Source organism: Nymphaea colorata, chromosome 9 (assembly GCF_008831285.2).
Source record: "Nymphaea colorata isolate Beijing-Zhang1983 chromosome 9, ASM883128v2, whole genome shotgun sequence".
In the NCBI taxonomy this organism is placed as follows: domain Eukaryota; kingdom Viridiplantae; phylum Streptophyta; class Magnoliopsida; order Nymphaeales; family Nymphaeaceae; genus Nymphaea; species Nymphaea colorata.
In genome coordinates, this window is record NC_045146.1 from 17,595,438 (window position 1) to 17,615,335 (window position 19,898).

Here is a 19,898-nt window from a genome sequence, read left to right on the forward strand (position 1 = left end):
TATGTTATATACATATCCAATATATATTTGATATTATATGTCAGATATATACCATATGATACATACATTATACACATTATATGTACATACTTTATATGTATATATTGTTGTATATACATATAACATATGTATATATAAATATTGTATCCTAACTAGACCAAAATAAGGTTTGCTGCCTTTTCTTTTTTCCCTCAAGTGAAGCGCAACCTCATTTTATTTTGGGAGCCCCAAAATTTTGAACCATTGGTGATTAATGTGGTTAGATAATTGGGTAAAAAATTGGTTTAGGTAGTTTTATGGTCACAAAACAAGGGCAAATACTGCTTCAAGATCCATTACCACAATCATCAGAGGAGCACTTTACTCCCCTGGTATTGAGGGGGAGTCCTCTTGTTCCAGGAAGATATATTGAAAACGATCGAGTGACTTAGATGACCAAAATGCCTTTGCCCAAATGGTGAGACCTTTGTTCGGCCTCCTATAGGCGTTGCCCTTGACGAGGACAAAAAGGGAAAACAACTTTTCATTTTCCATTCCATCTTTAGCAGGATTTCAAGTTTTCAAAGGCATATCATTTCAATCACCTAAACATGCATGGACCCTAGCATATAACCAGCTTCGATGATGAAAATGCCGTCCAAAAACTAACAATTTCTTCAAAGTGGGGATGTCAATGGATCGAGAATTAGATGTACTATTAATCCTATATACTCTTTCAGATGTTTACGTATTTGAATTTGAATACGAATGAAGAAAAGTCATACATGAATTCATCTGAAATGGATTTTAGAATCTAAATTTTAAACCGAATATGAACCACATTACCATATATTAAGAACCGACTTTTAAAATACAAGGACATCAGGTATAAACTGTTTATTTAAAACTAAATCCAATTTGTACAAGTAAGCCTATTCTTATATCCCAATCTAATTCCTTCTTTTATTCTGAATGTTTATTTTTTTATGTCTGATTTTTTCGAATATCGGTCACATATTGGATCCAAATTAGATCTATTGACATTAACTAAGACTTCAAACAAATAAAAATTGAAAGGCTAAAGAACACTTAAAAAAAAAAACAGAAGATAAAAACGCCTCTACTTTTTTCAAAAATAACAAAAGATAAAATCATGAGGCCAGCATTGACCACGCTCCCTCCTCCTCCTCCCTTCCCCCCACCTTAAAAACCCAATCACTCATTTTAAGTAAACATGTTAGACTTCCCTCGATTGCAGGCCCTCCGGATTTTGCTCTCTCCCTCACAATCTCACCAACCCAACAGGCTGCCACCCACCGATATTATCACTCATGCCCGCCATTTCCCCTTCCCCCTCTCTCTTAACTCACCATTCATGGTGGCCCGTCATCCTTTCCGGACCTGATTGCACCCTTCCGGCAGGATGGTCCCTTGGAGCCATCCTTCTGTGGCCCTTGTAGGCCTCCTGTCACTCTTCTTCTTCGGCCCGGCCATCACCCCCGTCGACGCCAACCGCCTTAGACCAGCCAACGCCGCCGCTGCTGCCACCACCTTCCCCTCCTTCCGCGAGGCGCCCATTTTCCGCAATGGCGAGAATTGTTCCTCCCAGAGCATCCACATCGCGATGACTCTCGACACCAACTACCTCCGGGGATCCATCGCCGCCGTGCTCTCGATCCTCCAGCACGCGTCGTGCCCTGAGAACCTGGCGTTCCACTTCCTCTCCTCGCGCCGAGAGCAGGAGCTGCACCAGAGCATGAGGGCCACCTTCCCCTACCTGAACTTCAGGCTCTACCGCTTCAACCCGGGGTTGGTCCGTGGCAAGATCTCGACGTCGATCCGCCAGGCGCTGGACCAACCTCTCAACTATGCGCGGATCTACCTCGCCGACGTCCTGCGGCCTGATATCCGGCGGGTCATCTACCTGGACTCCGACCTTGTGGTGGTCGATGACATTGCCAAGCTGTGGGAAGTGGAGCTGGGGGACAAGGTGCTGGGCGCGCCGGAGTACTGCCATGCAAATTTCACCGACTACTTCACCGATGCCTTCTGGTTGGACCCCAAGTTCTCGAGGACCTTCGATGGCCGGAAGGCCTGCTACTTCAACACCGGCGTCATGATCATGGACGTTCACAAGTGGAGGGAAGGAGGGTACACCAGGAAGATCGAGAATTGGATGATGATCCAGAGGCACACCAGGATATACCAACTGGGCTCGCTGCCTCCTTTCTTGCTGGTCTTCGCCGGCAACATCCAAAATGTTGAACACAGGTGGAACCAGCATGGACTTGGAGGCGACAACTTCAAGGGTAATTGCAGGACCCTCCACCCCGGCCCGATTAGCTTGCTGCACTGGAGTGGCAAGGGGAAGCCATGGCTGAGGCTGGACTCTAGAAAGCCCTGTCCCGTCGACGGCCTCTGGGCGCCGTATGATCTTTTCCGGTCATCGTCCTTGTTGCTCGATGAATGATCGAGCGGTGTATCATCTGCACGTCACGGCAGTGGCAACGGCGACGACGGCGACGGCGATTGCGACGGCGACAACTTAGATTTCTACTATTGATGATGATGGTGATGACCATTTCTACCATTACTGGTCCCAGAATGAGGAGCTCTTGGAGTTCAGACAGCGGGGGCATTTTAAGTTAACGTATAGGAGAGACAGAGATAGAGAGAAACACAAGCCATTGCTGGGTTTGGTTTCTTAAGTCCAATTAGAGGTTTAAAAAACAACAAAAAAATTTATAATTATCTTTGATGAGAAAAATGGGGAAGACAATGGTGTTCACACATGCAGGCATCATATAAATTAAAAAAAAAATTAGTTTTTTTATTTTGTTCCGATGCTTACGCTTATTTGATTTCCTACAAACGTTTTTATATATATGTCCTTATTCACTATAATAAATTAAAACTGTTAAGTGCTAACCTTTGCTTGCATTGCTGATTTAGTTGCATTTACAGTTCGATTTCCAGAATTCCCACCTCCTTTTCCTGAAAAAAAAAAGTAAAAATAAAAAGAATTAACACTCATTTCATGAGAACTTCATGTATTTATTGTTCACAGTGATCTATCTATTATCTTTTCTTTTCCGTCGCTTAGAATTCATGAAACAAATCGTTCGCATCACTAATGATCAGTAAGAGCTTGTTGAACTTGTACATTTTTCTAATGTTTCTTAACTATACTCCCCAAACCAAGATTAAATATCATAATACTTCTACCAACGTGAAAAAAGTTTGAGTTGGAAAGAAGAAGGTCAATCATCAATGTATATATCTCAATGTTCATGAAGTTAAGCATAATATCAATATATCAGGATTTCAATTATCAATGAGAAGAACAATAAATATTGTTTATTTGCTATTGCACTACTTTTCCTAAATGTTCTTTTCAAAGGTATATAATTGAACATTGGTGAATGCTGATTGTTGCTTTATTTCCTCTTACTAGAAAGTTAATATTGAACTTTTGACCTAAGTTTTAATCTTGTAAACTAATAAGTGGAGCTATTATTAACATGGATAAGAATTTATTCAAAACTTTGCCATAGAACGCTCAACTTTCGAGAGAGTAAGAATAAGAGAGTCAGGTTTGAATATGTTAGATCCAACAGCCTGAATTGTAAAAAAACATGCATTAAGATGAAAAATGGAGCGCATTTTGGTGAAACTGCAAAAAATATTACATTGAGTGTATTTAATTGTGTGAAAATTCATGTTTTTGTAAAATAAAAGAAATACAAACTTAATTATGCTTGTTATACTGCTAAAAGTTGAGATTGCAGTTGCATATTTTTACGGCTAAACATTTTTTCTAATAAAAGAGACAAATTCAATCATCAGAGCGGGTTCCTGAGCCTTCAAATACAATTACTTTTTGGGTAAGTTTTAATTAAAACACCCAAACCCGACTAATTGCAGCGATGAATTTTATGGAAGAAAATAAGTGCAAAACCAAAATATGAGTAATCTCAAGTTTAAAGAAACTTAAACCAGATCTGGATCCGATCACTAATCGGATTTAAGTTTTCCCTTCCAACTCAATCGGATAGTAGTAAAACCCGATCCGTTGGTATCCTTGCGCCTGGCCTCGACCATCGAATCGTAAACCCTTACTCCAGGGGCGTCTTCCCCCAAAGGCTAAAACCCCAGAAAGAGAGAGAGAGAGAGAGAGAGAGAGAGAGAGGGAGAGAGAGAGATGAGGGATCTCGAATTGTCACTGAACCAGGGCCAAAGGGTGAGGCTGAAGAAGGCGCTTCAGCAGCTTCAGGATTGCTCTTCAAAGGTCCAATTCTCCGCTCCCGTGACCGTTGCGGATACCATCCCCGTGAACCAGGAAGACGGCGTTCTCAAGTATGAAGAATCACATCCTTCTTCCTCTATCCTTGATTGAAAAAAAAAAAAAAAGGAACACCCATCCTTTGTTTCGCCCCAAAAATCGATTTTCCGTCGTTAGGACGACTATGTGGTCCAGTAGTTTCAATCTGTCCGTTTATTTCTGGGTTTCTTTCTTCATTTAATTAGTTTCGGCCTGTTGTCTTCATTTTTAGCATGTTCATTGCCTTCCCCAACTCGCCACCGTCACTACTTTTCGTTACAGAATGGCCATCTTCATTCTTAGCATCCATATTATCGCTGCCACTTTCATTTTCCTACCCATTTCACCGCCATAACTTCTAGCTTGTCGATCATTGTTTTCTTCGTTACCATTGTATTATTTGTTAGTGCTTTTTTCCCCCCTAACCGCAAGTGCTGTTGGTTAAGGGGCCATGGGACATCTGAGCTTAACGGTGAAGTTGTGGCGACTGTATGTGGTCTGGTTGAACGTGTCAACAAGCTGGTCCTGGTTCGTCCTTTCCGCTCCAGGTAAACTGTATTTCATAGTTGGTGTAACTCAGGTTCACGGTTGTCTATTTTATGGCTAAAGTTGCTATTTGATTCGTCAATGATTGGTTATTTTGGCATAAATTGATTATTCCTGAGGCGGACAAACTGTCGTTGTTAGGCATCACATCATATCAAGATTTCGTAGTTTTTACTTTTTCCTTTCAGACGCTAGTTTTGTATTCTGCCGGCCCTTCGGTACTTGTGAAGTTTCCTTGTGGTTTTTCTTTGCGTTCATCTTCTTTTAGTTCTCAATTGCTGGAATGCTTTTACCTTTGCCACTTTCATTTCTTAGGTATCCTTTTCTAGTAGATATTTACTTGACTATGTGCTTCATGACAGAGTGCGGGATTAGATGCTAACTTTTCTGCTTAAAACTAATGAAGAATGACCACTTTGCTAAAAGTCGTGCTCCTTTGGATACCAGCATAGCAGGATTGGGAATTAAAGTACTTCTTTCATATAAGAACATCAAGTATCACACAAAAATGTATTAAATTGTAAAATAAATTTGTGAATGAACTCCTAAAAATATGTGGGTGCAATGGAAATGTTCACTATTAGCGTGTGTGTGGTTTAATGATTGAGTATTGTTGGTTTTGCAAATGCAGGTACAAGCCTGAAATTGGAGATATTATTGTAGGACGTGTCATTGAGGTAGGAGATTTAAAATACCCATGTTGCCATGTACATGTCTAAATTATTGACGAATAGACCTATAATTTGTGTCTGTTGACCATGGAAAATCCATTTGGGTTATTCATGGCTAAGAGTTCCTTTCTAAGTTGAGTCACTTTGCTTCATAAAGAAGAGGGTTGGCCTTGGACATTAGCTACTCTGCTTTCAGTCATATGTTGTATAAACTTTACATTATCGTTTACTTGTCTGTATCAAGGGTACAAGGGAATTAAATATGTCAAAGGTCACAAGTTTTTGTGTTTTTTTTTTTTGGTTAAAGGCCTGTTACTTTGGAGGGTTTTAATTTTCACTATAGTAGTTAAAATTGTTATGCCAATCGTTTCATTTTTCATCCTTGCAGGTTGCTCCCAAGCGCTGGAAGTTAGAAATAAATTTCAGCCAAGATGCAGTTTTAATGCTTTCCTCCATGAATTTGCCAGATGGTATCCAGGTAACCACAATGACATATTAAAATTTACAGTTCTATAAGCTAAAATGAGAAAGCACTTAAGTTTTTTGCCTCTTTCTAAGTTTATTTTCCTCCATCTGGAGCACAGTTGAATCCTGTTCAATGAATGACAGTCTGCTTTTAGAATTTTCAAGAAACTTTTTTTTTTTTCATTTTCTGCTAGTCTTTCATGATGGTATTATAAGCCAGGATGAATGGGTTTCAGTTCATGATTGAAGTGTTTGCATTTTTTGTTCTTGTTCATTGAACAGTGATGAGTCTAATATCTGGATTCGACTATGTTGTTGATACTTAGGCCCTTAGGGACCAATTATGTGTCATAGTTGCTGATCCTAGAAGAAAAATGTTTCAGTATATACAGTGGTGGACCACATATAGGCAGCTGTGGGCAGTTGCCCGCACCAGCCCCATAAAAATTCTGTATTTCATATTGATACATTCAGTTTTTTGCTCATTTGTATATAGTGGTGCCACCTCAAGATATGGGTGTTCTTGAATTAGTGCCCTTAAGCCTAAATTTCCTGGCTCCGCCACCGAGTACATATGTTCATCATGTGATAAGTTTGGTTGATTAGGTATTTTTACAACATAACCAAGCGTGTCTTCATACTGTTGAACACCATTTGTGTGTACTAATTGTAGAATGGTACCATTTTGGAAAGTGTTCTCTTTCTGGTCTTCTGAATAATAATGGAGGTTATAATCTCCTCTCTGTATCAGTTGTACAACTCTTTCTCTTTTCCATTAGTGACCATTTCCAAATTGGTTTTTGCCCTCCACTGGACTGTGAAGAAGGTACCTCTTGTTGACTGTTTGATCTATAAAAAGTCTTCCACTCATGCATCAGAAAAAGGAAAGTGGTGACTGTTGTGTCATGTTTGGTCTTTTCCTTTTAAAAAAAAAAGTGTCCTGAAAATAGTCTATTGAAGACTCCTAAGACTGGGGGCAAATGGCTTTTTTCATTTTTTTCCTGTCAACTGGAAATGATTAGTTTAGAAGAAACTTTTTTACCTCTCTTGGGCTGGCGAGTTTCTTTCTCCTGGAGGTTTAACCCATGTTTGTTGTTTGGATGGTCGAATTGCTAGAGGCGGCGCACAGCTCTGGACGAACTTAACATGCGTACTATCTTCGAGGAGAATGATGTCATCTGTGTAAAATCTCTCTCTCTCCTTAATGCTATTATATGAATTTAGCATGTAAATATTTTTTTTTTTTTTGAACCTTCAGTTGCCAATTATTGATTAATGACACTATGCTAGTCCTGGAACTGGCCAGGGGCATGGCTTTCATCATGAACTTTGATATGCCTGTAATGTGTTTCTTGCTGCTTTTAGTGCCCGAGGAATCATTCCTTGCTAATAGACCTTTTTGGTGAATGCATTACCTGTCAGGCTGAAGTTCGTGGTTTCCAGCATGATGGAAGTTTGCATCTTCAGGCACGAAGCGAGAAATATGGAAAGGTCTCTTTTCTTACCATGTGTACATTATTTCTGCTTCCTCTTTTACTTTCTCTAGATTTCTTTGTGTTATGACAGCCATGTGATTCTGGTTTTAGGCTTGATTTTTTTTTTTGTGGGTGTGACCCTAATAATTGCATGCCAAATTAAGGAAAGTTTTCCTGTAAAATCTTAACCTGTTGTTCTTCTGAGCTAAACCTGTACATTACATGTTTGGCCTTTGATACTATGTATGAGCTTCTTCTGATAGTCACTATGAACCATTTATTTACTGATAAAGATCATATTTTTCAAGTAGTGATGCTTTGAAGAATAAACTTAACAGAGATCTGCAGCTTTTATTTCTAGGTTTGATAGGTTTAGTGGCAAAATCTGTCGTTTATATAAGCTTGAAGTGTTGATACACTTGAATAATTTGAACTGAAACCTGCATTTTTGGCTTTTAAATTGAGAACGTGACTATGTAGTAGTCCAAGAATTGTGATGTTTCACTTCATTTTTGTATCTTTGCTATTTTCTATTTTTAAATACTTAGTTGGGATTTGTGGTTTAAGGTGCACTGCGTCACATTGATGTCTGCATGGAGTAGCCTCTAAAACTGTTGTTAATACTTTTAGGAATGTTACCAGTCTTTTAATGGATTCTACTTCAAATATTTTTGTGAAATAAAATGATTGGTTATATAATAAATTTTCTCCTTAAGTTCTTCACCTTTCCTGGTTTGGTTCAATTTGTCCCAAGTTTGAACCTTGGCCATCTGTACATGGTTATAATTGGTTCATTTTTATTTTGACTTTGTGTCCTTTCTCTTTTGTCATGCCATAATTTTCTAGTTTTATAACTTGGAAAATTTCTCTTTCCTGATTTTGCAGCTGGAGAAAGGCTTGTTGCTGACAGTCTCACCTTACTTAGTTAAGCGCCGTAAACAGCATTTTCACTTCCTTGAGCAGTTTGGTGTAGACTTGATTCTTGGTTGCAATGGATTCATATGGGTTGGTGGGCATGCTGGCAGCGAGAAGGATTACACTATTGAAGAAGAACATTCCAGATCAGATCAAAATAACAAATCTTGTGAAAGCTCAGCAACTGTTGAGGATATTCCCCTGACGGTACGAGAAAATATTTGTAGGATCGCAAATGCAGTACGCATATTGTCTGAGCTAGGTTTCTACATCTCTATGGAAGTGATAATGGATGCTGTTGAAGCAAGCATTGGCTGGAATTTTGAGATAAGAGATATGCTTGGTGCTGAATTTTATGTGAGAATTGCGGAGAGAGAAGCTCAAAGAAGAAAATCCCAGTCCAAAAAGAAGATATGATGTTCGATTTTGTCTTTTGAATCAGTGTAATCTTTTGTCCCAAATCAAGGGGATATGTTCTTTCATGTAACCAAAGAAGTGCGTGATCATCCTATGAAATGTGATCAGTTCATCTAGAAGTGGTAGAACCAATTTTATCTTTTATTGGGATAAGCAACCAAGTTCGTTGGATGTTCTTTCTCCTACGAGTTTCCTTGATCAAGGCCAAGGTAGTCGAAGGGATGAAGGTTTTTTTTTTGGTATGCAGGAAGAAAGAGATTTATTTTTCATGTTTTGTAGGGAAAAGAAACTTGCTCCCATTTGTTCATTCTCTTGATTCTCAAAGTTGATTTTTGACACATACTGCAGATTGAAAGCAGAATGTTGAGTTGATGAATAGCTAGAAAACTGCAAAAAGGAGAAGAAAAGCTGCTCAATGTATAGGCTTAGTGAGCAGATGTAGTCCGAAACACCTCTAGGATAGGTGGTACCGTTGTGAGCTTCAACTGTATACTTACGCTCCCTGCCATCTGCATCAGAAAGTTATTTGGCAAGATGAGCGCTGAAAAAGATCACTTTGATAGGGTTTTTTTATTGACTGCTCTGAAATTTCTGAACTTTTTGTCAAATACGTTTAGAGGAAGGACCAAGTGTAAACAATCTTGGGAAGTAGCAAGACCACCGAGAGGCATCTCTTTGAGATCAAGTTCCTTGTCTCTAGCTTAGGAATGATTACCAGAATGACAGCCATAGGTCGCTTCGCAATGCCAACCGTTTTGGGTTTTGAGAGTTTGACAAAAAGAATTCTTGTTTTCAATGGGAGTAGTTTTTTCTCTTTTTCAAAAGTTAAATAATCTTCACCCAGAGTCACCCTGTGTTCTCTTTCATGTAAAGGAACATCCAGGAGAACAATGTAACACCAACAGTCTGCAACTCCTTTGTACAAGCAAGACCGAAAAAATTCATATTTCACAAATAAACCAGTGAAACAATCTTCAATTGACTTTTAATGCGCCATAAAAAAGAATAAGAAAATTTGATGTAGAAAAATCAAGTTGAGCCTTCAAAAACTTTGAACACCTTTTGTTGTGGAAAAACAGTACATGAATTGTGAAATACTCATTTTTTCTTCACATGGTGATGATGTCACTTTCACTCCATCCAAGCTGTCGTGCTCGGTTTTCCCACATCAATGATAATTCCTTCTCAGCAGTCAATGCTGCTTCAGCTCTTTCCCTTGCCTCTTCACATGTTTCCATTCCTGCATTGCACTTCTCTGCCTCTTTTTGGTAATGTGCAGACAGCTTCTTAGCCTCTATGGTTGCAACTTGAGAATGACGTTCCCTGTCTAGAGCCACAACCTCTTGTAATTTTAGCTCCTCCAGTAGAAGATCTGTCAAACTCTTTTCCATTTCTTCACTTGCATCAGCATCATGCTTACCACAATCTACAGATAACATGGAAAGCGTGACAAATGGTTAATACTGCACAAAGTCTATCCTCTAATCAAATTTCACATTACCAAACTCAGGTGGCAAATATATCAGCAGACATATATACCAAGAAAATCATTCACAAAAAATGAGCAAATTTGACCCTTCATATTTATTTTTCAAGAACTTGATCTTCAATTCCAAAGGATTTTTGTTGAGATTAAGGCAAAAAAAGATTATTAGGTGCCAAGACCATTGAACAGTCCAATATTTATCAACACTTTCAAAAGGCTACAGCACTGCAAGCAGATTTGCAAACAATAATGCCCACGAGATGATACTTCTGGCCTAGTAAGGCCATTTCTGCTTAGCTATTCAACTGTAAACGATCCATTTTGTCATACTCAACTGAAAAAGTTTATGGAAAAAAAGGGAAACCTTTTCCAATTGGCTGAATAAAAGACAAGGGCCTCGCATTTATCAACGGATATCCAACATCTGAAACTGAAGAGTTCATGTTTGTTGTCTGAGAAGAAGAATGTGAACCAATAGAAGCACTTCATGACATGCTGAAAACAGGTCTTAGTACACAAACACAAAAATGCTAAGGTGATGCAGCTTTGCAGCAAGCTTCGAGCTTCAAGTTTTCATTGACTTAGTCCAGAATTATGCTCTATGTTCATGCATGTTGAAGTATCCCTTTCCCCTACTGAGAACGAAGGAGACTATCTACTCCAATCAATTAATTCTTTGGGTGTATCATAATGAGATCTTGTTGTTGCAAAAGTATGTGCACTGATCCTGACGTATGTGTATGTTTGTGGGCGCAGGGGGATGAGGGGGTGTGTGAGTATGGACACTGTTTTAAGCATTTGCAAATTGCAAAGGTTTCAAGTATCCTTGGCCAATTTATCGCTTAACTGGTTCCATAGTTTCCGTTTGAATCCAGCTTGATATTTTTTGTGTCTTGCATAAATGAGCCCTATCAACTTTAAATCCTAAATATCAAGTTGCCACAGGTAAAGCAAACAGAATGGCCAACAACATGAAGTGAAAAAGTTCAACGCTACCTGCCAATGAATTGTTCTCAACCCCTGCATGAATAGCCAACAACAAGCCACATGTGAGTATACAAAATGCAAGAGTTGTAATTGAAGGATAAGCAAGATAAACTAAATCATTCGGACCATGCAGGTCACAAGAGTCAACAACCACACAATCATATGAAAACAAATTTTATAATCTTCTGGTGCATGAGAAAGAAAGGAATTTTAAGCATTGTTGCAGCATCATCTACTCCACGAAATGTTTTATATGATATACTAAGATCTTCTGAATAAAAAGTTACCCATTTCGCCAGACAAAAAACAAAGGTTTTCATCATTTCGTGCTTAGCCAGTAACCATTCATCCCCTCAATGTAATCAAAATTACCACAGCAACAAAAGTCCAAGTTTCAATCAAATGCACAGCAACGGTTAGACCTTTCAAGATAGAAGCAGCTGCCAGAAAAGGAAAAAAGAACTAATCTGGAGAATTTTTATTTAGATGACGACTTCTTCTATTCCTAGAAGTAGAAATAGAGAGAGACTAGGAAATCATTTTAAGCGCATAGTAAAACAAACAACAATTTGACTGCGGTCTCATAATTAACCTATAAGGCGTCCAGAAACAAAAGCTATGAAGTATTAATATATATGAACTCTGACAACTAAACCGTAGTTAATCTCTCAAACTTAACGGAGAAACTCAGAAGCTTCTTGAAGTTGCATTTTCAATTGCTTAATGGATTTCTTCACTAATGAAAAAAAAAAAAAGCACAGGGTATTATCATAGATATTATGGAGAACATTGATGGTTAATTTTCTCCATGTTTGAGTTGATTCCTGGAACTCATAGACATCAAACATATTCCTTTATATAAAAGCATCAATTAATCCATTCCTTCCATCAGACTTTCACCTTAGTCCTTCCTTGTCGACCTGACAACCCTTCCACCACAATGTGGCATCAAAATCTAAATTCATTTCCCCACTCCTAATACCCATTGTCCTAAAATAGGTTCACTCATGCTCCTCGAAGACTAACTTGTATGGTCGTTACTTTCTCATAACCTTGAAATAAACCCTGGGCACCGGGTGTTCCTGCCTTGAGAGATTCTTCATTTTTTAAGTTGGAAGCATCTCAGTTCATTTCAATTTTCAATCACCAAGCGGTTGACAGATTTCTTTGATAATTTCCCTTTGATAGTTCAACAGTCTCACCGGAACACTGTCTCTCCGGCCTCAACGCATCTCTCTCAGTTCATGCAATTCTCGCCATTCCCATTTTCGGCAACGCTTCGATTAGTAGACGACATCCTCTTCCAATGCACGATGGAGATCCTCATCGGATAAGCTTTCCATGTTTAGAATCTGATTCGGTAGGTTGGTGACATTCTCTCTTTTGTTTGTCCTTTTACATGTTCAATTTTCGTGTGCTATTTCTACTACAGATCAATGGATCTATCATGTACAACACCAAGTTTCCTCACAGCGCAGGATCTCACAAAGAAGGCACCTCATGTAATAAGTAAATTCAATTTACAAAGCCCAAGTATAAGCATAATTTTCTAATAACATATGCACATCATGTGGAATGTGCACTTTTCATGCTCACATACCATACACGTATGAATGTTGAAAAGGAGAAACAAAAGATGTTACCTAGAAAAGAAAGCGGATAACAATAATTAAGAAGAGATAAAGACATGCTAAGTGGCTTACCTAAGGGCAGAGAAAAAATGGTCTCCGTGGAGCAGTCGCACTCACAAGGTGGACATGAGCCAGAAACAGGTCTAAAACTTTCAACAAGACGCCAATACAAGGGTGGCCCTACAATGTAACTCACCAAGCAAATTCCCACTAAAATCAATGTCACTCTCACAACTCCTTGATTACACGATCTTGATGATGAGTAATGATTGGTCATCATCTTCAAAACCCCAATTCACGAACACTTCACGTTTTTGCTTCTGATCAACAGAAGAAAATATCCCACGCAAATCTAGTCGCCAGAACGATCAATCCCTTCATCAATCCAAGACCAGGAGGTAAACAAGAAAAACCTTTGCTGACATAAAAACACCAGGATAACTCTAACTTTCGATCAAAAGCACACTTTTCCTCCTACCCAACAGCCGGAAATCAAGGAAAGCACCAGATTGTTCCATCGTACATTAAAATGGCGATCACTCAGATCACCAGAATCCCAAACTCTCACCGCTCCCCGGCCTTTCTTTCCCTGGGTGTTCTTCTAAATGAAGGGTTCAAGGACAATAACCAAGCTGAAGAAAACCGAAGAGGCAAGAGTTCTGATTCTAGCTCAAATGTATCTGACTCAGAAGTTTCAGATTCCTCTTGGCTCCTTAGATCTAGGGAACAAGAGGGTCACCAACTTCGCCAGACATGATTCACATTTATGCACCATGATCGTCAAACCCACTCTTCTCCATTTACAGCTTAAATTAAACGACGAAGTCGTTTGCGGGTGGCTCCATTTTTTTAAATTCGATAAAAATAAAATAAAGCAGAGCTTCATTTCAGGTTTTCAATGCCTATAATTTAAGAAAAAGTCACATTCGGTAATTTTATGCATAAAAATTGAACTCCTAATTTTTTTAATCGTACTCTTTATTATTACTAAATCATATTTTCTATTTTTTTGAGTCGCATAATGAAAATTAATAACGGCTAAGAAGGGTGAAAATCTAATTTGTGAAAAATAATATTAAAAAAAATATTTCAATCTTTTAGTTGACACTCACTATGAGGAATGAGGCAATTCTAAAAGAAGGTACCTTTGTTTAGCAAGTCAATGGCAAAATAATTATTCTGAAAAAAAGGAAATTTTCTAAACTAAATTAGTGAGTGGTGAGAACTCTGTGGCAAGCACGTCCCAATACCATTCCCTTCGTGGTCAAACCAACCCAGCTCGGATTTGGATATGGGTTGTAAATGGGATCGGACCCGGTCCGAACATATGTATGACCTACAAGTAGCGTGTCTGTGCTACGATGCCAGTTGTTGCATTAGCAGCATGGATGTGGATCGGGAATGTGTTCAGGTCTGATCCATTTAGTTGGTTTTGAGGCTCCTCGACCACATTGAGATCCGTCCAACATTGTAAATTTCAGTTTCCATTTTATGTCAAAAACTTCATAAAATAAGTTTAAAATTTAAGCCAATTTTCAATTACTTTGTACTTATGTATCGACCAATATAAGCTCATTAATCCTTAGAATTGACACCCCCTTCATACATACATATTAAAGGGTTACTTATTCCGCTTTATAAATTGATGTAAGCCACTATGGACCAATATTCCCTCAAAGAGGTATAGCATAGCTTGTGGTGACTTTTTCTCAATTTGATTCTCGTAAATATGACTCCTCTGGACTACAAATGATAGCATACGAGGTATAGCATAGCTGGTGGTGACTTTTTCTCAATTTGATTCTCGTAAATATGACTCATCTGGACTACAAATGATAACATACACAACACTCGAGTTAAAAGATGTACTATAAGACTACCTAAGTCCAGAAACAACCATAAACCTTAAGAACATGAGGAAAAAGGGGAGGGAGGATGGCTTTTGGTCTTGTGAATTGCCAATATGAATAATGTTTACAATACTGGCTTAACTTATGTTTGACTCAATGGCAAAATTAGATTTTTTTTTTTAAGCTGAGCAAAACATTGATGTCCTCTCTTATCTATGATCTATCTAACTATCTCTAGCGGCATTTACACTCTTCTAGAGGTTTTTACCTTTGAGAGATGATCATGTCCCCTCAATCATGTGGCTGGTGTGCACCACTAAACTCTATTTTAAATCCGATGGGTATAGCATAGCTGGTCAGATCGGTGTCAATTGAAGTCTCTCCTTGGTAGCTTGATCCAATGTCCATTATGCCTATTTGCAAATGAGATGAGAGCACAATAGTAGTTGATGTGTATCAAACTCATTCTAAACACCAAAGCAACCCTAAATCTTGGAAACAAGAGACATGAAAGATCGCTTTTGACTACTTTGCACATGGTGGGTCGTAATCTTCTCGCTCACGCAGAACAAGAGGACTCATTTGAGTCTATTCAGTTCTGTTTTTGCCTCTACTCAAGCAAATTGAAACCTTTCTTGCATCTCATCTTCTCTTCTTGCCTTTCATCTCCTAATCATGAAATCATCATCCCTCTCATTTGGGTAGCAAACATGATGTATATGCAATGCAATTTTGGTGGCTAAAGATATCATTATACACCATTCAAATTTTCTCCATATAAGACTAAAAATTGAAAATCTATTGTTAAAAATAGCCACAAATATGGGAGCATTGATGCTCCAGCAGAGGCAGCAGCCCTTCATAGTTCTTTGGTCGCACCGGGTGAAATTCGGATGCAAATCCTTCGAATGTGAATCCCATTGATACTTGGATCCTACTTTGTGAAGCAAACAAAACTGGTGGAATTCGGATGCAGGTCAATAAGTCGGAGAATTTGATTTATACTCTTCTGGGTGTTCTTTGCTAGCGCTTGCGAGCGTGCACACACACGCAGCCTGGAGCCGAGCTCTCGAGAATTGATTGCCGAAGTGGAAGAGGCAACGCCACTGCTACCATTGCCTCCGCCATCGCCGTCATAGTTGCCGCCCCTGCCTTCACCCTCATGCTCTTCTTTCCCCGCCTCGCTCGCTCTCACTCTGCAACTAGAGTCACCACCACCAACCTCTTCCTTCACCGCTTACTCTCCTCCTCAACACCTCTTCCTCCTCTCAGCCCCACCTCCAGACTCCGCGACTACGGCTTCCACCCTCCCCCAAGACTCTCATTCGTCGAAGACCCAAAACAACCCGACTCCCCACATTACCAACAGCGCCGTCGAGAGGCCCGCCGTCCACCTCGGCCTCTCGATTCCGATGACTCCGCTGCCGCCAGAAAAAAGGAGAAACCACCCTACCGACCGCCTTCTTCCCTCGACCGCACCGGCCTCAAGCCTGCTCATTCCGAGCTCCCGTTCGACTTCAGATTCAGCTATACCGAGAGCAACTCAGCTGTCCGCCCCATCGGACTCAGAGAACCCAAATACTCTCCCTTCGGCCCTGGGCGGCTCGACCGGGAGTGGACGGGAGTGTGTGCTTCGGCGTTCGACTGCACCGTTGGTTCGGTTGATGGCGAGGATGCCGCAGCCGCCGCAGCGGAGGCGGAGAAGGCCATAGAGAAGTTTAGGATGCATAGGAAGCGGATATTGGGCGAGCCGCTGAGTCCGGCCGAGCGCAAGATCCTGGTCGAGAAGCATCTCCGACATAGCAACAAAAAACAAGTAAATTTGGGTATTTTCTTGTTCTGACTTCAATTCGGTTTTCCCATAGTAGTTCCTAACGTCTGCTTGTCATCTGATTTTAATTCTTGCAGTTACATACAAATTTCTCCATTTCGTTATTTGTGTGCAGTTGTTTGACATTCTCATTCACTAGTAACAGTTGGGCTGTCATTTTATTATGTTGTCTTGTCCTCATTTTCCTGTATTTGCGTGCCATTTGTAGTTTATGGGTGTTTGTATTTTTCCTTTTATTATATTCGTATGATTCTGAGATGAACAACGGTTTTTTAATGCGTGTGAATTGTGATTGAATAGGAAGAGACGGGCTGACGCACAATATGTTGAATGATATTCATAACCATTGGAAGCACTCGGAAGCTGTTAGAATCAAATGCATGGGTGTGCCCACTGTTGACATGGAAAATATTTACACCCAGCTTGAGGTAAAAATTTCTAGTTTATGTAATTTGAGATTTTTTTCGCCTGTTTGGAGAGATCAGTTCAAACATCTGAAATGCATTAGGCTATCCATTGGTTATGACTAAGATTTTGTCTTTTTTTAATACATTTTCTGTATTGCCTGGAATGGTTCTGTGGTATAAGGCCACTGCAGCAGTTCTATCTATTTTTTGTGTTGGTCTTGAAATTTTATCATTGCTATACTACATTGGTGTGGAAAGTTATGTACATTGGCTGAAATCATGTCCTTGCCAGTGTTCAATTTAAACATAAGCTACCATTTCAATAATTTTAAGTGACTGTGATATGCTTTTGTAATTTAAAGGCTAGTCTTACTCTAATTAGTGTGGGTAAATTGTGGCCCTAATGTGTGGAAAGAGTTCTCTATGTATATTTATTCTCAACTCTTACTGTAAAAGACACGATATCCTTGGGTGCATTTCCCATGATCGGAAACGTATTTATACCAGTTAGCTTCTAGTCTCCTGTGTGGCCTTACAGGAAGCATGCTTTTAGTTTTAGGTACAAACTGTTCTTGTTTGCTTCCCTTTGGAACTTGGTAATCATAGGTCTCTGTTTATGGGCAAGTTAGCCAGCTGTAAACAACTTGAGAAACTCTATACATACTTTGTCCATGTCAGGAATCCTAGTTCCTCCGGGAACCTGAGAATTTTAGAAGCCATCTGCAATAGATGTCGGTCAAGTTGCTTATCCATAATTCTGGCTTTTCACTTGTCGGATGGTTTTACATTGGCTTTTGGACATTGCATTTGTATTATTGTGAAGCATTATAAGACAGGCTGAGCAAGTCAATGGTCCATAGAGGTCCAAATTATGTCATAAGCTTAGGAGCACTCACATATATAGGCCTTCCTGTCCTGGAGTCATTCAACTGACAAATGTAAATGTCTAACTGATCTTGGTGAGCAGAATGGGTTTTCTAGTTCCTGCCATTCAAATGATTTAACTACAAACTGTGTGCACTTTGAAGCTCTCTCTCTCATATGCATTTAAATTTTTTTGTCATGCTGATCGTCATCATGGGATGTATATTCAGGAGAAAACAGGTGGTCTTATTATTCATAAACAAGGTGGCGTTCTTATATTGTATAGAGGCAGATATTATAATCCAAAAAAGAGACCTGCGATTCCGCTTATGCTTTGGAAGCCTCATGAGCCTGTGTATCCAAGACTCATCAAAACGACTATTGATGGTTTGACCATTGAAGAAACTAAGGAGATGAGGAAAGCAGGCCTTAAAGTTCCACCCTTAACTAAGCTTGGTGAGTTCATGTATCCTTCTTTCCTTTGGTTTATATTGTTGGCTAGCAGTTGATTGTCAAAACTAAATGATATATTACTCTATAATCTTCAACTGCAGCAAAAAATGGTATATATGCTAGACTTGTACCGATGGTTCGAGATGCATTCCTGACTGATGAGTTAGTTCGCATAGACTGTAGAGGTTTGAACAAGAGTGACTATCGAAGGATAGGATGTAAGCTCAGGGTAAGTACTTAAATCCATTTTCTAATTGAAATAGCTCACTGTTGCTCAATGGATTTTCTTCCTGCTTCTTGCACTTCTAACCCATGTCCCAGAACATGCTGCCATTATCCTTTATGTTTCATGCCAATAAACCTGTGAAACAGTAAATTGAGCTGGCATCAAGTTGGGCTGTCGTTGTCCGTGCAAGAAGGTGAATGAGTTCAACCAATAGGCACTGTCTGCATGTGTACACTACTCACTAAATATGCACCTATTTGCTTAAGAGCAGTTGTTCCCACTTAACAGTTCCTCTGGGGGTTCTTCTCTCTCCTTATTTTGCTTATGGTTACTCTGCTTGTCATGGCAGCCATTACATGGCTATTGTTTATTGGTGCTTATACAGGATTTGGTGCCGTGTGTTCTGGTGACGTTTGATAAGGAGCAGATAGTTGTATGGCGAGGCAAAAACCAATCCCCTCCATCGCATGATGCCAATGATGACACCAATGACGATGCCAATGATGACACCAATGACAATGCCACTGACATGTTAATGGCTTCCCCAACTCCTGTCTCATAGCCGATGCAGAGTACAACAAAGAAGCATCCTTTAATGTAGACAAGCTCTTCTTCCTATAATGCGAAGTACTGCAAAATATTGGGAACTTGTAGCTTGAGGATCTTATCGTTGCCTACTTGAGTAAGTTTGGCACTAGAGAGCGTCTGGTTGAGGGGAGGTTGGAATTGGCACGTTGGCTTAAACATGAAATGATCCTTCATCTGCATCGGCATCAAATTAGAAATTTAAAGAACAGACTGCAGGTTTGCCGGCATGTGTGATGCCTGTGGAGCTAGACAATATTAGTTCGGTGATGCTTCGAAATGTGGCGCATGTGATGCTGCTGAGCACTGTACGAGGGAGACTTGAATCACCTGTTGTTATTCTGCTGCTAATCTAATTGCAACTGGGCTCGGGTGTGATTGTAATTTTAACTGCACTTTTTGGTTATCAAATTGGTGGTGGTGGTGGTGATGGTTACGGTTGATCACGTGAAGTGTGCTTCAGTCGACTGAATGGTTCAGAGGTTTAGCACATTTCAAGCGATGAAGGCTTGTACGAAAACAATGGAAATTTTGAACTTGGTGACTTGCTAGAATGAATGAATCGATGGAAAACGATTAACCGTTAGCTGACTTTCTGTGTTTCATCTATCTTGAGGGTGCCCGTGCACTTGCGTTTGTGTGCACGTTAGTCTCTGTGTGAACATGTGCGCGTGTGTGCCTGGACGCATGCGTTTAGTTGTGTGTGCGTGCGTGCGTGCGTGCGTGCGTGCGTGCGTGCTTGCGGATGTGTGCGTGCCTCGACGCCTGCGTTTAGCTGTGCATGCAGTT

At 39.8% G+C, this 19,898-nt stretch overlaps 4 protein-coding genes across 4 annotated transcripts; 3 read left to right on the plus strand and 1 right to left on the minus strand.

The window, feature by feature from the left end:
- The first annotated feature begins 1,259 nt into the window (after window positions 1-1,259).
- On the plus strand, window positions 1,260-3,155 carry LOC116260889 (probable galacturonosyltransferase-like 4). Its single transcript, XM_031639413.2, has one exon. It carries the CDS (start codon window positions 1,403-1,405, stop codon window positions 2,447-2,449), a length of 1,047 nt encoding a protein of 348 aa, XP_031495273.1. The 5' UTR covers window positions 1,260-1,402; the 3' UTR covers window positions 2,450-3,155.
- Window positions 3,156-4,085: 930 nt separating this feature from the next.
- Window positions 4,086-8,908, plus strand: LOC116259920 (exosome complex component RRP4 homolog). Its single transcript, XM_031637920.2, has 7 exons — window positions 4,086-4,335; window positions 4,747-4,848; window positions 5,478-5,523; window positions 5,906-5,995; window positions 7,099-7,164; window positions 7,405-7,473; window positions 8,343-8,908. The coding sequence occupies exons 1-7, from the start codon at window positions 4,181-4,183 to the stop codon at window positions 8,787-8,789; spliced, it is 975 nt and encodes a 324-aa protein (XP_031493780.1). The 5' UTR covers window positions 4,086-4,180; the 3' UTR covers window positions 8,790-8,908.
- Window positions 8,909-9,744: 836 nt separating this feature from the next.
- Window positions 9,745-13,669, minus strand: LOC116261012 (uncharacterized). The gene is made up of 3 exons (XM_031639585.2): window positions 12,966-13,669; window positions 11,272-11,295; window positions 9,745-10,215 (listed from the first exon to the last, which is right to left on the minus strand). Exons 1-3 carry the CDS (start codon window positions 13,171-13,173, stop codon window positions 9,899-9,901), a joined length of 549 nt encoding a protein of 182 aa, XP_031495445.1. The 5' UTR covers window positions 13,174-13,669; the 3' UTR covers window positions 9,745-9,898.
- A 2,053-nt stretch (window positions 13,670-15,722) lies between these two features.
- LOC116259823 (CRS2-associated factor 1, mitochondrial) lies at window positions 15,723-19,700 on the plus strand. The gene is made up of 5 exons (XM_031637762.2): window positions 15,723-16,569; window positions 16,875-17,002; window positions 18,076-18,301; window positions 18,400-18,527; window positions 18,910-19,700. Exons 1-5 carry the CDS (start codon window positions 15,906-15,908, stop codon window positions 19,084-19,086), a joined length of 1,323 nt encoding a protein of 440 aa, XP_031493622.1. The 5' UTR covers window positions 15,723-15,905; the 3' UTR covers window positions 19,087-19,700.
- The last annotated feature ends 198 nt before the right edge of the window (window positions 19,701-19,898 follow it).

Bases quoted from the DNA above. Each gene is read 5' to 3' on its own strand.
- LOC116260889 (XM_031639413.2), top strand. From the start codon at position 1,403: ATGGTCCCTTGGAGCCATCCTTCTGTGGCCCTTGTAGGCCTCCTGTCA.
- LOC116259920 (XM_031637920.2), top strand. From the start codon at position 4,181: ATGAGGGATCTCGAATTGTCACTGAACCAGGGCCAAAGGGTGAGGCTG. The intron at 4,849-5,477 runs GTAAACTGTATT...TTGCAAATGCAG, and splicing joins GTTCGTCCTTTCCGCTCCAG to GTACAAGCCTGAAATTGGAG. The intron at 7,165-7,404 runs GTAAAATCTCTC...ATTACCTGTCAG, and splicing joins AGGAGAATGATGTCATCTGT to GCTGAAGTTCGTGGTTTCCA.
- LOC116261012 (XM_031639585.2), bottom strand. From the start codon at position 13,173: ATGATGACCAATCATTACTCATCATCAAGATCGTGTAATCAAGGAGTT. The intron at 11,296-12,965 runs GTAAGCCACTTA...CTATTCATGCAG, and splicing joins CATTTTTTCTCTGCCCTTAG to GGGTTGAGAACAATTCATTG. The intron at 10,216-11,271 runs GTAGCGTTGAAC...TGTTATCTGTAG, and splicing joins TGAGAACAATTCATTGGCAG to ATTGTGGTAAGCATGATGCT.
- LOC116259823 (XM_031637762.2), top strand. From the start codon at position 15,906: ATGCTCTTCTTTCCCCGCCTCGCTCGCTCTCACTCTGCAACTAGAGTC. The intron at 17,003-18,075 runs GTAAAAATTTCT...ATGTATATTCAG, and splicing joins ATATTTACACCCAGCTTGAG to GAGAAAACAGGTGGTCTTAT. The intron at 18,528-18,909 runs GTAAGTACTTAA...GTGCTTATACAG, and splicing joins GGATAGGATGTAAGCTCAGG to GATTTGGTGCCGTGTGTTCT.